This window comes from Sprattus sprattus (genome assembly GCF_963457725.1).
Source record: "Sprattus sprattus genome assembly, chromosome: 1".
NCBI lineage: Eukaryota > Metazoa > Chordata > Actinopteri > Clupeiformes > Clupeidae > Sprattus > Sprattus sprattus.
This window is the reverse complement of record NC_137920.1, coordinates 72,351,303-72,367,299: the sequence shown is the minus strand read 5'-3', so window position 1 is coordinate 72,367,299 and position 15,997 is coordinate 72,351,303. Positions and strand designations below refer to the sequence as shown.

The 15,997-nt window shown below is 44.5% G+C and overlaps 1 protein-coding gene across 1 annotated transcript; it reads right to left on the bottom strand.

Moving 5' to 3' along the window:
* Positions 1–2,039: 2,039 nt before the first annotated feature.
* sart1 (spliceosome associated factor 1, recruiter of U4/U6.U5 tri-snRNP) lies at positions 2,040–15,734 on the bottom strand. Its single transcript, XM_080852893.1, has 20 exons — positions 15,203–15,734; positions 14,911–14,965; positions 14,725–14,780; positions 14,375–14,501; positions 13,598–13,703; positions 13,416–13,493; positions 12,936–13,035; positions 12,621–12,763; positions 12,026–12,232; positions 11,728–11,837; positions 9,093–9,259; positions 5,710–5,843; positions 5,135–5,296; positions 4,798–4,908; positions 4,233–4,320; positions 3,648–3,744; positions 3,337–3,472; positions 2,908–2,997; positions 2,694–2,815; positions 2,040–2,490 (listed from the first exon to the last, which is right to left on the bottom strand). The coding sequence occupies exons 1-20, from the start codon at positions 15,468–15,470 to the stop codon at positions 2,472–2,474; spliced, it is 2,376 nt and encodes a 791-aa protein (XP_080709019.1). The 5' UTR covers positions 15,471–15,734; the 3' UTR covers positions 2,040–2,471.
* Between the last annotated feature and the right edge of the window lie 263 nt (positions 15,735–15,997).

Here is a 15,997-nt window from a genome sequence, read left to right as displayed (position 1 = left end):
TAGTGGTGGAGGCTGTACCAAACTACAGGAGAGGAGGAGAGAGGAAGAAAGGATGAGGATAGAGAGAGAGAGAGGAGGGGAGGGGAGGAGAGGAAACATGGGAAAGCATTAGGTGGGGATTATAGGGTAAGAGAGAGAATAAGAGTGTGTTTAAGTTGTACACAGTTATAATGTTATGTAAAGGACATAAGTCTTTTCACTTAGGTGCTTGCTATGTCGTGTGTGACAATCTGTCAGTCACACCGAGTTGATTTGCACACATAAAAGCTAGTAGCTGGGCTAACAACAACTGTACTGCTGCAGCTAACATCCTAATCCGGGGTAGACTTGGAAGAGCAACCTGGGTTGCTGTCCCAGGTAGGTGCTTCATCGAATGTAGGACCGCTTGGTAGCGGTTGATGTCTCTCTGGAGTGGGGATTAACTCTATTTAACCATTTTCGTGCAGCAACCGAAACGAGCTCGACCGCTTCTCTACACAGGCCATCAGCGAGTGGAATTCTGACAAGGGAGCTAATCGTTGTGTCTATGTTTTGACTGACCTACCTGTAGCTATTTTTTTGCAGTGTAATTATTTCGCTGGACACAACAATATATACATTAGTGTATTTATGGCATTGCGACTGGGCCATTAGCTACAAATATTTAAGATGTCATGTCTTTTTATAGGTCAGTTTGAAAATGTACTGGGCTGTTTCACTTTTTAAAATACCATGATGAAGCATTCACTTGATGCCATCCATAAAGCTGAGGAACACCTGAATCCTGGCCAAATTCCAGTGATCACATTTGACCAGTCTGTGTATTCCCTGGCGAAGCAAATCCAGTTCAAGTGGCCTGGTAGATATGGTGAGGACAAATTGTAGTTATGTTTTGGTGGGCCGATATTGAGAAGGCAGTACTGAAAATGCTGGGGAACTGGTCGCAAGGAAGTGGTTAGGTTGAAGCGTTAATTCAAGCTGGCATCACATCTGCGGTGATAGCTGACTCCTTCCTCAAAGGTCTCACACCAGGAGGGCTTATCAAATCACTGCAGCAGCTCTGAACATTTTGCTGCCTTAAAGGGGCCTGTTATACGGTCAGTCTACCAGGGAGATCAGGTGTGGGGTCAAATGCTGGGACTGGGGCGACAGTGGCACAGGAGGTAGAGAAATCGTTTAGTAATCAGACAGTTTCTAGTTTGATTCCCTGGCGAAGTGTCCTTGAGCAAGACACTGAACCCCTAATTGCTCCTGATGATGTGCAGTGTGCCAGCAGTATTAAAAAAGAAATGTGTATATGAATGAAATATGTGTGAATAAAAGCGTCTGCTAAATGACTAAATGTAATGTAAGCTACACCAGAGCTAGGTTCATCCTGAAAATGGGGCTGGTCAAAGTTATATGAGGTTCATTATGAACCACTCTTGACATGCCTACCAGATTCAGGGCAGTCCAGCTATGAACTTCAGGAGGTGAGTCTCCTGCAAATGTAAGAAGGACTGTGTGCGAGAGCAAAAAAGCTGCCTTAGACTGCACAGCCCTACTATGACCATATTTGGACCATATATTTGGACAGTTTATATTTTCATGTATAGACCTAATATCACCAATCTTGCCTTATTAAACAGAAGGAAACTTTCTAGTAGGCATCATTTTAGAGTTACCATCTGAATTCAGCAGCATGAAAAAGGGTGATTTGATGTTATGATTCTGTAGTCTATATCATAAAGCTTTGCAATTTTGTTGCAATTACTAACCAGTAAACCAGTCACAGCTGCCGTTTTGAAAAATAACAACCATCTTAAAAATTTAATGACTTGTGTTATACATACGCTTGAAAGTATGAGAATCCCTTGAGAGTTTTACCATGATTTTTTCAATTTTTTCATCATCAATTTTCCATACATGAAATGTCAGGTTGATGTTTATCAATTGCATGAACTTGGTTAGAGGGAATTGTGTGAATAGCGAAAAAAAACTACATGAAACAAGCGTTCACTGTTAACCTGATCAGCTACACAGTAACAAAAACACTGACATTTGAAAAGCCACGGTCTGCACTTTATTTTGTAAAGTTAAGTACTGAACTGAAAAGCCAACAAACAAAATCAAGAATATAGATACAGCATTGAAATCAAATGATGATGCACAACACATGCCGAATTTAGCTAATGCCAATGATTTGAATGATGTGACAATTGCATGTTCTGTACAACTAACTAACCATTTAAAATGCCTTACTGTGTCTTCACACAAAGTTATGTACATAAAATTTTGAATCAGGTTGACGTTAAGCAACAGATCTTAGTGTGTGTGTGTCATTGTGTTTGTGTGTGTCAGTGTGTTTGTGTGTGTGCGTGCTTCAGTGTGTGTGTGTGTGTGTGTGTCAGTCAGTGTGTGTGCATCTGTGTGGGTCAGTGTGTGTGTGTGTGTGTGTGTGTGTGAAAGACAGAGAATGCAAGGGTGTGGTCTCCTTGTAAAGCTGGCAGAGGTTACTTGGTGATGGTGTTTCTGTGGGGGAAAAGAGAGCGCAAAGGTGAGATGACATACAAGTTTGCTGGTTACAGCAGTTTTATGATGGGCAGAGAAGAATACCATGATCAAAGATCTAAAAAAGAATCTCAAATAAAGACAGAGAGAGAGTGAAAGAGTGCATGAGTAAGGAGAGTAATTGAAGTGCATAGAGTCTATGGGTGAGAGTGTGTGAAACTCACGCGTTCATGCTCTTGCCGCTGCCACTCAGTACGATGTAGGGCGTCTTCTGGGACTTCTGCTTCTCTTGCAGCAGAGCTACAGTACCCAGAGGAGTGTCACTGCTGCTCATCTTCTTCAGGAGCTGCATGAGCGAGAGAGAACCACAACATCAGTACATTACAGGCAGGCAGGCAGGCAGCCACACACACACACACACACACACACACAACTTACAGCTTCTTCCTCCAGCTTCTTCATCCTCTTCTCCGTCTTCATCTTCCCTGAGCCTTTCCCGTGGAAACGATGGGACAGCTGTCGGAAAGCCTGAGAGAAAGAGGGGACAGGCGGTTTACACACCTGTAAGTCTACCTCTCACACTTACAGACACACACAGTACATAATATCCTTCACAAACACAAACACAAACTAGTACTACAGGCATTTCCACTAGTACTACTGGCATTTCCACACACACACACACACACACACACACACACACACACACAAACAGTCACTAGTACTACTGGCAATTCCACTAGACTAGTAGGTACAGAACCAACCCACACAACTACAGCAGAAAAGGCACAGCAACTCACACGACTAGTGATGCCATGACCCACCAACCTATTCAATAAATCAATCAATCAATAAATAGACGATTACCTCTTTGGGAGTGAGCCTGCGTCCAGACTCGTCCACGTACTCGATCTTGACGTCGGGCTTATAGGCGTCCTTCTCCTTGAACTCCTGTGTGAAGCCGCGGTACTCCTCCCTACGGCTGTACTTGTCGTCTATCATCCTGAGGGGCAGAGGAGAGAGGGATGAAGGGACTTACTCACTGATGCTTAAGACCACAAAAGTGTTTTTAATCTTACGCCGCAGTTCACACTCACAGACACACACACACAAAAACGAGGTCCTTCTCAGTCCATAGTGTCAGTTAGCTGTAAGCAGGCATGCATAGACACACTTACATCTTGTCCTCGATGCAGTAGTTGTCATCCTGGTTGATGATAATTTTTTGTGGAGCCTTCACCCTCGCCATCTTCTGCATCTGAGTGTCCAGCAACCCTGCCAGACACACAACGCCATTATTATTAAGGACACACACACCACTTTTCAGATCTCCAATTACCCCAACAACACAAGTAATTCATATAAGGAATTGTAGGACATGACGCCCACAGACACAACACAAACACATCACTCACACACAAAACACAATCACTCAGAGACACAACAAAAGGCATTCTCACATAATATCATGACTCAGACACACATTAGTATAAGACATATAGAGAAGCAGAGAAGCTTGTGTTTAGGAAGAGCTAGCAGACAGCTTCGTGTTGTTCTGTGTGCATGTCTAGTGTGACGTGACTGCACACATTTACCCATCCACACCTGTGGCTCAGCACACACACACACACAAACACACACACACACACACACCTGTGGCTCAGCGCACACACACCTGTGGCTCAGCACACACACACGCACACCTGAGGCTCAGCACACACGCACGCACGCGCACACGCACGGATCACGGCCACTCAGCTCACCTTTATTCTTGCAGAGATGCAAAGCAGCAGCCAGGCCAGAGTTCACAATGGGCTCCTCATCCAGGATAGTGGTGGAGGCTGTACCAAACTACAGGAGAGGAGAAGACAGGAAGAAGGGATGAGGAAGGGGAGAGAGGAGGAGGAGAGAAACCGTGAGAAAGCATTTGGTGAGTTAGAGAATAGGGTAGGAAGGTACAAAGAGACAGAAAGAGGAGAGTGTGAGAGAGTGAGGAGACAGAAGACAGGAGAGGAGAGAGTGAGTGAGGACAGACAGGAGGAGAGAGTGAGATCTGACAGGGAGGTGATCTAGTAGGTGATGGATCTGACAGGTAATAGATCTGACAGGTGAGGGATCTATCAGGTGAGGGATCTAGCAGGTGAGGGATCTGACAGGTGAGGGATCTAGTGGGTGAGGGATCTGACAGGTAATAGATCTGACAGGTGAGGGATCTAGCAGGTATAGATAGATCTGACAGGTAATAGATCTGACAGGTGAGGGATCTAGTGGGTGAGGGATCTAGCAGGTAATAGATCTGACAGGTGAGTGTCCTGGGGTGTGACTCACGTCAGCCTGCTTCTGCTCCTCGTCTAGGTTGACGGTGCTCCAGCCAATGTTCTCGTCCGTCTCAGACTCAGAACCGCCTCCTCCCTCACGCGCAGCCTCCTGCTCAAAGTCCTGAAACACACACATGAACACACACACAGATATTTAAACACACACACACACACACACCAGATATTTAAACACACACACACACAACAGATATTTAAACACACACACACACACACACACACACAGTAAAAGGTTTACTCCACCCCAATACTGCTGTTCATCTCTTTACTTCTACAAAGGACATGGATGTTACTGTGCTCAAAGATGAGCAGTCTGCTCCCTTCCTCACCATGATGTCCTCCTGGTCTTCACGGTTGCCTGAGAGGCCGTAGGTGGGGATGTCACCCAGCGTGCGGCAGAACTCGGAGGTGGCGTTGAACACGATGTTCATGTTCACGGACTCAGGGTCATCGTCCTCCAGACCGCCACGACCCTTCAGCTGCTCCACCACCTGCAGAGAGAGAGAGAGAGAGAGAGAGAGAGAGAGAGAGAGAGAAAAGAGAGAGAGAGAGGGTGATAGAAAAGAGATGGTGAGAGAGAAACGAGAGAAAGAGAGGGCGAGAGAGAGGGCGAGAGAGGGAGGGTGGGAGAGAGGGAAGAGAAAAAGAAAAGGAGGAAGAGTGAATGAGACAGAGGGAGGATAAGAGATAGAGAATAAAGGGAAATGCAGAGTGAGACAGATGGACGGGACAGGACAAGTGACCGATCTAGGCTGACATTCTCAAATCAGGAAATAATGTACCAGGGTCTGTGTGTGCAGGAGAATTTGTCCACATCTGTATGTGAGTATGTATATCTATAAATAGCTGCGTATGAGTATGAACAGGTGTGTGTGTGTGTGTGTGTGTGTGTGTGTGAGCTGACCTTCTCTGCGGAGTCTTTGAGCAGCTGCTGCTGCTGCTTCTGTCTGAGTTTCCTCTGTTTCTCCAGCTGCTTCTGGAGCTCTTGCTCCGCCTCGTCTTCCTCCAACACCACCGGCTCAGATGGAGCAACACCCTCTGAACACACACACACACACACACACACACACACACACACACGGGATGAAGTGAAAAGGAGAGAGGGGTGACGTGGGGGTAGGAGAAGAGAGAAGGGTAAAGTGGGGATAGGAAAAGAGAGAGGGGTAAAGTGGGGGTAGGAGAAGAGAGAGGGGTAAAGTGGGGATAGGAGAAGAGAGAGGGATAAAGTGGGGATAGGAAAAGAGAGAGGGATAAAGTGGGGATAGGAAAAGAGAGAGGGGTAAAGTGGGGATAGGAAAAGAGAGAGGGGTAAAGTGGGGATAGGAAAAGAGAGAGGGGTAAAGTGGGGAAACAAAATGAATCTCCAAATACAAAATATCCATTACAGTACAGCAATGCCATGTCCCAGAGGATATCAAGCAGGGCTCATTGGCCCCAGCAGTGTATTACAGTCAATAATCACAGATATCAAGCAGGGCTCATTGGCCACAGCAGTGCATTACAGTCAATAATCACAGATATCAAGCAGGGCTCATTGGCCACAGCAGTGCATTACAGTCAATAATCACAGATATCAAGCAGGGCTCATTGGCCACAGCAGTGCATTACAGTCAATAATCACAGATATCAAGCAGGGCTCATTGGCCACAGCAGTGCATTACAGTCAATAATCACAGATATCAAGCAGGGCTCATTGGCCACAGCAGTGCATTACAGTCAATAATCACAGATATCAAGCAGGGCTCATTGGCCACAGCAGTGCATTACAGTCAATAATCACAGATATCAAGCAGGGCTCATTGGCCACAGCAGTGCATTACAGTCAATAATCACAGATATCAAGCAGGGCTCATTGGCCACAGCAGTGCATTACAGTCAATAATCACAGATATCAAGCAGGGCTCATTGGCCACAGCAGTGCATTACAGTCAATAATCACAGATATCAAGCAGGGCTCATTGGCCACAGCAGTGCATTACAGTCAATAATCACAGATATCAAGCAGGGCTCATTGGCCACAGCAGTGCATTGCAGTCAATAAATACAGATATCAAGCAGGGCTCATTGGCCACAGCAGTGCATTGCAGTCAATAAATACAGATATCAAGCAGGGCTCATTGGCCACAGCAGTGCATTGCAGTCAATAAATACAGATATCAAGCAGGGCTCATTGGCCACAGCAGTGCATTGCAGTCAATAAATACAGGTCAATTTCTGTAACTTGGGGCAGTGTGGTCAAGGCCATCTGCTTAAACTGCAGCTGCCATGTTAACGTGAACCACCAGTAGGGTTGATGGGTGGGATATAGGGATGCAAATTATCGATTAATTCATTAATCATTAGTTGATAATCTTATCGATCGACTTTCGATTAATTGATAAGCGGCGTTTTTCACCTGAGTTTCAGTGCTTCAATAGGGCCTTTACAAATATCAGCTAAATAGTTGAGTTATTATATTACATTACATTATGATAATTCTATTCTATTCTATTATACATTCCTCAAGTAATTATGCATTAGGAAAAGAAAGCAGAAAAGTTTTTTTATGGTACAACAAAATACATTCTTTAATTTAAAACAAAGAAATAAATTATGGACTGGCTCTAGCCTGGATACCAGCCCAAACCCCGCCCACAAAAAAATGTGTCAGGGAGATTTGGTCTGGCTCTGGGTTAATTGGGAGAGAGTTTCATCGGTAGGATCAAACCGGACCAATCAAATTGGCAGGGCGGGCTTTATACGTTGATGGACAGATACCAACGCTTGAGTTGAATTAACCGGTAGATTCGAACTCCGACCAAGATGGCCGCGTCTCGGGTGCTTAGTGGGGAATATTTTATGTGAATTAAGCTATCTACACGACTTTTTAATGTCTACATTGACTCGGTTAGTTGTGCATGTGCAACACGAATGTTACAGAGTTTTGTTTGTCTTAACTAAAGTTCTCTAGACCATTATTGTTATATCATTGCTAACGTGTACACAAAAAACCCATCGAAATAAACTGTAGCTTGTAGCCTTAATGCTAATTAATTAACGTGAGCAGGCATATCTCAACAGACATTCTGAAAGAGGAACAGAGAAACGCGATTAAGGCATTTGTCATTGAAAAGATGTTTTTGCCGTCCTTCCTAGGGATCAGGTAAAAGTTTAATCTATCAGATGGTAATAGGCTACTACGTTGCTCTGATTGGTTCTAGGTCTCCAATTCAGCGAATAGGCATTTTCTTTCCTGGTTCGTTGAAACACGCCCCATAATCACAGCCCAAAGGTCCGGTATCAGACTCATATTCTGACTAGAATCATGAGTATGACATCGTCAGGCTAGACTGGCTCAGTTCTTGCATTTGAAACAGGCATAAAAAAAAAAAGAATAGAAGAAATTAAATAGAGAGCCAAACACAATATTATTGAGCCTATAGATTATGAAGAAACTGCATCTAGGCTACACATAGCCAACACAACTCTCTGAAGTTTAACTCGCGCTCACGGTAGTGAGGGATAGAGTAGTTACATTCTTAATGGCAAGCCATCAGGCAAAGGTAAGCTAGCCCGCTAACGAGCTAGGTATATAATATCATTAAGCCTGAGTGAGTTAGTCCGCTATCAAGCTAAATAGCCAACTCAACTCTTACTTACTTACTTAGTAACTCTCATGAGCCAAACTCGCGGGCACACGTTAGCGCGGGAGTAGACAGAGATATTCACATTCATAGCAAGGTGAGCTAGCCAGCTAACGAGCTAACAGCTAACCTGAGTTTTAAGCCTTAAATCGCGGCAGTAAGCGAGAGAAGGTATAATACAGTGTAGCTGTGATTTCAGGTTGACCAGGTGAACTGGTGGTGCCATGCAGGACAGCAGCATGCACGGTGTTCAAATGATAACTGAGTGAGCTAGTGGAACTATTGTATTTCAATACCGCATTACACAGAGAACATTTGACTTCTTTGCCTAAATTAACAATGTTGAAGTGGTCCCACACCGCACTTCTTTTCGCTCGCTTCATTTCGTTTTCAACCGGTCTCTCGCGCTAGCGCCCTCTAGCGAGTAATCGTGATTAATACATTTTGATCGAGCAACCTCTTAATCGACAATTAATCTAAAGTCGATTAATCATTTGCATCCCTAGTGGGATATGATCCATGCCGTATTCAGACCTGCCTGACGTACCACTGTCCTCAACTTCAGAGGTCATTTGTAGAATATTTAAAAACAATGCTTTTAAAGACACATAGATGTGTGTGTGTGTGTGTGTGTGTCTCATCAATGGACAGACACGGCACTCACCGTCATCACTCATGTCCATGTCTGCAACTCTGATGTCATCAGACTGCTTTGGGACATCCACAGCCAATCGGCTGCTGCTGCTGCTGCTTTTCTCCTCCATAGGCTCCTCCTCTTCCACAGGCTCCACCGCTTCCTCCTCAATCTTGTGCCGCCCACGACCACGAGACCTGAGAGGGAAGAGAAGAGGATAGAGAGGGGTAGAGAGGAGAGAGGGGTAGACAGGAGAGAGGGGTAGAGAGGAGAGGGATGGGAAGAGGAAAGAGAGGGGTAGAGAGGAGAGAGGGATGAGAAGAGGAAAGAGAGGGGTAGAGAGGAGAGAGGGATGAGCAGAGGAAAGAGAGGGGTAGAGAGGAGAGAGGGATGGGAAGAGGAAAGAGAGGGGTAGAGAGGAGAGAGGGATGGGAAGAGGAAAGAGAGGGGTAGAGAGGAGAGAGGGATGGGAAGAGGAAAGAGAGGGGTAGAGAGGAGAGGGATGAGAAGAGGAAAGAGAGGGGTAGAGAGGAGAGAGGGATGAGCAGAGGAAAGAGAGGGGTAGAGAGGAGAGAGGGATGAGAAGAGGAAAGAGAGGGGTAGAGAGGAGAGAGGGATGAGAAGAGGAAAGAGAGGGACAAGGGGTAGAGAGGAGAGAGGGATGAGAAGAGGAAAGAGAGGGGGAGAGAGGAGAGAGGGATGAGAAGAGGAAAGAGAGGGACAAGGGGTAGAGAGGAGAGAGGGATGAGAAGAGGAAAGAGAGGGGGAGAGGGGTAGACAGGAGAGAGGGATGAAAAGAGGAAAGAGAGGGGGAAAACAAAGGGTAAAGAGAGGAGAGAGGGATGAGAAGAGGAAAACACAGCGTCAGTGGAGAGAGTGAGTGTGTGTGTGTGTGCGCATTTATTTGGGTGTAGGTAATCACTTTGTACATTTAAAGGGAAACTTTTATAAAAAGTTTCAACCTGGGCCCTAATTTTTGAGTTCCAAAAATCCTCCATAAGATTCAAATGCGTGGCCATTTTTGAGTTGCTGGTTTAAACTTGTGTTCTTATTTGTGTGCGTGCGCAGATCTAAGGGTGTCTGTGTGCCTATGTGTGTGTGTGTTTGTGCACATCTTTATGTGTATCTGAGTCTGTATGTGTGTGCACGTGTGAGCAGGCTTTTAGCTAGGATTTTTTGAGGGGGGGGGGGTCCATTTTGTAATTGAACCTAACGCAGCGTAGCCCCAGTGACCCTGCAAAACTAGGAGGGTCTGGGGGCATGCTCCCCCATAAGAATTATTTTGAAAATAACCTTTTAAATAGTGTCCTCCAGTGGGTTTTAGGAAGAGATAAACAAATTTAGATGTATTATATGGCATAAACATATTGAAGACATCTGCTGAGATTTTGTTTTGGATATGTGTGAAGCAGGAGCACCCTGACCTGGGAGAGAAAGCTTAGGAGCAGCTACTACCCTTTGCCTCCACATATTTATGTGAGGACTCCTTCTCTGCAATGACTGTGATCTAAACAAAGCAGAGAAACAAACTGTGCCTGGATAAGAGCCTAATAACAGCAGTTGCCTCCTTTAAAAAAAATAACCTTTTAAATAGTGTCCTCTAGTGGGTTTTAGGAAGAGAAATTAACACATGTAGATTTAAAATATGGCACAAAATAAACATATTGAAGACATCTGCTGAGATAGGTGCTAATTATAGGTAATGTCAGATATCCTCTGTTCAATTTTCAAACTCTCCCTCACTATATGACTTTTTTTGCTCGAGCAATATTCCATGACAAATGATACGATGCCAACGTGACCGTTTCAGAGTACTTCGTAAATTTCCCAAAAAGCCGAGTCTGTTTCTCTGACTGACGTTTCAATTCAAAGTATGTACCTTGTGCTTGCTCTATGTTAGCATTGTGTGTGGAGAGAAGGCGCTCCAGGTTTGAGGCTTTAAAATGCGATAGTGACGTCTGACATATTAAGCCGAGGGGTTTTCCATTTTGCTCCGCAAATAATTCCTCACATTCAGGCAAGAACGTGCGGTGTTCATCTTCATATTTTCGTTTCGCTGTACGCTTTGCTGGATCCATGGCATTCTTTCAGCAGCTACTGCTAGTCTGGCTAGTAACTCTCTGAGACTGGGTGTACACATTAGAATGTTTCATGTTTGGAACATTAACGTTACTTGAAGACATCTCTCAAGATCGCGTGATGACAAAATATACATGAATAAATACCCCATTCAAATCGGACAGCTTTTTGTCTGTATTTCCAAATATATTGCGTGCAAAATATGCATATTAGATGTTTATTTTACGAAAATTCTGTACACCAAAAGAAAAGTCAGTGAGCACTCGAGCTGGAGTCGAGCCACACGTCAGCCGGCAGAGAGCTGCATGCGGCTCGCGAGCCGCCGGTTCCCACCCCTGATAGCGGTAACAGACTGTTGTTTTACGTGTTTCAACGTGAATACGCTTATTAACGTTTGAACAATGTTGTGAGTTATTGTGAACACGTTTTAAAAAGTTTGACTGACTGAAACGGGACGAAAAACTTAAGGCGTCTGTAGGGCGTCTGCCTAAAAGTACTGCGTCCAATTTCTTATTATTTTAGAACAGTGCGTCCAAAAGACGCACGGACGCATGCCTGGCTAAAAGCCTGCGTGTGAGTGTTGTACCTGGAGCCGAAGTCTGTGACGCGTGTGTCGTCCAGCAGTTCATCAGACGGCCCAGCCTTCTCCTTCTTCCTGATCTTCCTCACCCTCTTCTTCGTCTTCTTGAAGCCGACCTGTGGTTACATCGAAAAGGAAATGAGTGTCTGAGATGAGAGATGTGTGTAAGAGAGAGTGTGTGTGTAAGAGAGAGTGTGAGTGAAAGAGAGTGTGTGAGTGAAAGAGAGTGTGTGAGTGAAAGAGAGTGTGTGTGTGTGTGTGTGTGAGAGAGTGTGTGTGTGAGTGTGTGTGTGCGTGCGCTCACCATCTCCTGCTCTGTGTAGTACTCTGATGCAATTTGGAGGGCTGGCATCTGCAGGGTCTGGGCATCGTTGCGGAGCGCCTCCCTGATGGCCTGCAGCTCGCGCTCCCTCTCTCCCTCGGCGCAGCCCACAGCGTTCAGCCTGAAGCCCTTCTTCTTCTCCCCGTCGATCTCCTCGTCGTACTTCTCAAGCATGTTCTTGGTCTTCAACTGCAGACGCAGAAAAGGGGGAAAGGAAACGGTCAGGATGATGCCATTACTTCAGTCTGTTTCACCTTTGTTCTCAGAACCCATAAGTGCTCTGTGCTACAGCACAAGCTATGCTTTCGCAAATTTCTGTTAGGAGTATGCGTAAACAACTGAACATGTAAACATGTGATTTAATAAAGCTCTATGCTGTCATTTCTATATTCTCTGCAAGTCCATAACAATCCACAGGAAACTCCTCAGGACTAAAAGCATGTTAATGTAATGCATGCTGGGAACATGTTAATAATGGAAACATTTAAGCCTATAAGTATAAGCCTATAAGTCAAGCAGTTTTACATATGTAAAGCACTGAGCACTATATAACGTGCTTCCCTGAGGGAGAACGCACCGTCGCCATGTCATCCACACTCTCCTCCTCATCATAGGGCTTGTAGTCCGGCTTCTTCTTCTTCAGCTCCACATTCTTGTCAGCCCTCTCTTTGTCAACCATATTCACATTCACCAGGATGTCTTCCTTTTCATCCAGCACCCCTAGATCACACAAATGCGCACACACACACAAGTTAGTCTGTGTGGATCACATTTATAGATACACTCATTTCGTATGTACAAATTTGTATTTGTATGGCGTATGTATCTGCAAAAAATTTTACATTGTGTGTGTGTGTGCATGCGTGAGAGAGAGAGAGAGAGACACACACACCTTTGTCTTCCAGTGTGAGGATGACAGTCTGTCCCTCTTTAAAAGAATCAATCTTGTGCTGGACAGTCAGGCCTCTGAGATCACGGGAGGTGTATGCAGACTACAGAAGCAGAAAGGGTATTACAAACTTAATGAATGTAGTGGAGACTTCATGTTATTCATTAGGACTCTGGCTTTTAGACTCATCTCAACACATAGTGAAAGATGAATTACTTATCAATTTATGTACAGAAATGATCATCATCATGGTGAATTACAAGAACGAAGCATACAGTGGGAAAATGACTAGTATTATTATTAGTCATATTCTACCCTTATAAAGACCTAGTGAAACATTACTAACAAATAAATAATTTAAAAGATAAAAGCTTGATTAAGTGATGGACAACAATCACAGAGATTAAAATATTGTGTTATTCATTTTTTCATAATTTACAGAACGAGAGAGTAGTCTTGTGAAGTTTGTGTCTGTTGACCAACCATTTTGTCATGAGCAAACTCCTGTTCCACCAGACTGCTCACACCAAACTCCTCATCCATCTCCTGAAGCATCTTAGCCTGGAGGATCACACACACACACAGCAGAGATTAACTATGGCAAAACAAGAGGCTGCAAATTAAGGGACGATGGAGGAACCCGGGGGGAGAGAGCTTTGGCTCACCCTCTTCTCCGCCAATTCCTTCTCCTTGGTCAGTTTGCGACTCCTCTCCACCCAGGCTGCTGTGTCATCCAGCCAGGGCTCCTCCTCTCCCAGAGTCTTCACCTTACTGGAAGGAGATACAGGACGAGAGAGTGAAAGAGAGGAGATGAGAGGAGAAGGGACGAGAACAAGGGGGAAAACACAAAGATAAGAGGAGTGAAAGAGAGAAAGGGAAGAGGTGGGAGACAGATGAAATGTAAGAGCATGTAGGAATGACGGGAAAGTGGCACATTATCTAGGTACTACACCAGATATGACTAAGAGAAATTTCACTGTTGCATGTCTGTCACTGATCATCCCCATCTGAACTGAAGACTGTCCCTAGAACTCCTGTAGGCCAGTCTTCCAGACCCCTGATTTCACTTTGTGACAAATCCAGACATCCCCTAAAAACAGGCTTCCATACCCCACACTCCCACGACAACTGCTTTCCAGACTCCCTGTACAATAAACTTCCATACCCCAAACTGCCCTTATAACAGGCTTCCATACCCCGGACTCCAACAGCATTACAGACTCCCTGTACAATAAGATTCCATACCCCAAAACTTGCTAAAATAGGTTTCCCTAACCCAGACTCTCCTGAAACTGGATGCAATACATTTCCTGCAGAAGAATTCCATATTTCAGACTTCCCCCAACACAATTTCAGACTTCCTGGTCAATACAATTTCATTCTCCAGACTTTGCCGACAGCAGTGTTCCTACCCCAGAGTGCCTGTTCAAGACGTTCCTTACCCCAGCTTCTGATTGAGCAGGCGCTTCTCTTTCATGGCGGCCAGTTTCTCCCTCATCTCCTTCTGTTTTTTGATCGTGACGGGGTTGATGGTCTCCGCCACCTTTGGATCCTCTTTGGTGCCCAGCTCTGATAATGGACACAGAACACATCAATAATAATAACAACAATAACAATGCATTTAATTTGTAACACACTCTTCATTCAAATTAATCTCAGAGTGCCAACATCAACTACAACCCAGACAAAAACAATGACTGTGTTTCTATACACTGAACCCTTGTTTCTAGGTATTATGCTGTTCATTAACAAATCCTGATGGCAGTCCCAATGTTACTCAAGCTGGCCTTACCTTTCTTGGCTTCATTCAGATCAAGGGGCTTCAGGCCAAGTTTGGCCCTCAACTTGCTGTTGATTAAAAACACTTTTGGTTAAAACATTAAACACAAATATTGCATTGCAAACATTTATATTTTTAAACTATGCTTAGTAAAAGGATCTTATTGTTACACAGATATTATCCATCAATGACACTTACTTCGTATCCTCAATACTAAGGGAGGCATCACCACTTGCAGACTGTGGTCCAATTTCTGAAAGCCAAAGAGTGTTACATGTTAAAACGATAACAGCCTGTCAGTTCTTTCAAAACATTCCCTGTAGTGTACAGCTTGACTACAATAATATCACAGGAGGACACAGGACAGTGTAACATTTCACATACAACAGGTCAATAGGCTGAGCTGGATGTAAACAAACATTGCCTTTCGTCACTTAAGTAGGCTCAACCTGCAGATTAGTTAGCCATCCAACAGGTAATAAACCCTTACCAGTAGTCTCCTCATATCCGGGATCTGTTTTTTCTTTCTTTACTCGCGGCTCTCCGGTGCTTTTATCGCCTTTACTGCGACTTTCCTTCTCGGCCCCCCGGCTACTTCTGTCTCGCGACCGTGACCGCTTTCTCTTCTCTTTGTCTCGGGTACTGTCCCGCTCCTTATCCCTCTCGCGGTCCTTGTGACGGTGTTTTTTGTGCTCACGGTGTCGCTCCTCGGCATCTCTATCGCGGTCCTTTTCCTTGTGTTTCTTGGAGGAACCCATGGTTAAGAAAACTCGTTTAGCTAACTAGCTAGCTTAGTTACCCGTTACCTTGCGAATCTGGTAACTCAGCTAGCTGGCTAGCTAGGTAACGTTACCTTGCTAGTAGTTTGTCAACTCTACACAGTTACAACCTATTTGAGCGTAAAGTTGAGCTGTATTCAAAGAAATGGCTAACACGAAGCCAGTCTCTTATTCCGAATTGGTACAAACAAACAACACTCCTTACAAACACACTTGCTTTACCAACGCACTTCACACGTCCAATGATGCGATTAGACGAGGAAGTACTTATGTAACACTTCTTCGGCTTCCGGGGCAAGGGCTCTTTTCTTCTTCTTGTGTAGTTTAGTTTCTCTTTAGGAGCTTTACTGCCATCTAATGGAAATTCATATTTAACGTGCTTGGGTTAACTTCAATTCAACATAACAGAAGCAAAAATACATGTTTTATTTAAATATATTAATATATGTATATAAAGGAATATATATGATTTAAAGGACTGAAGCATTGCTAGTGAATTATTCTCA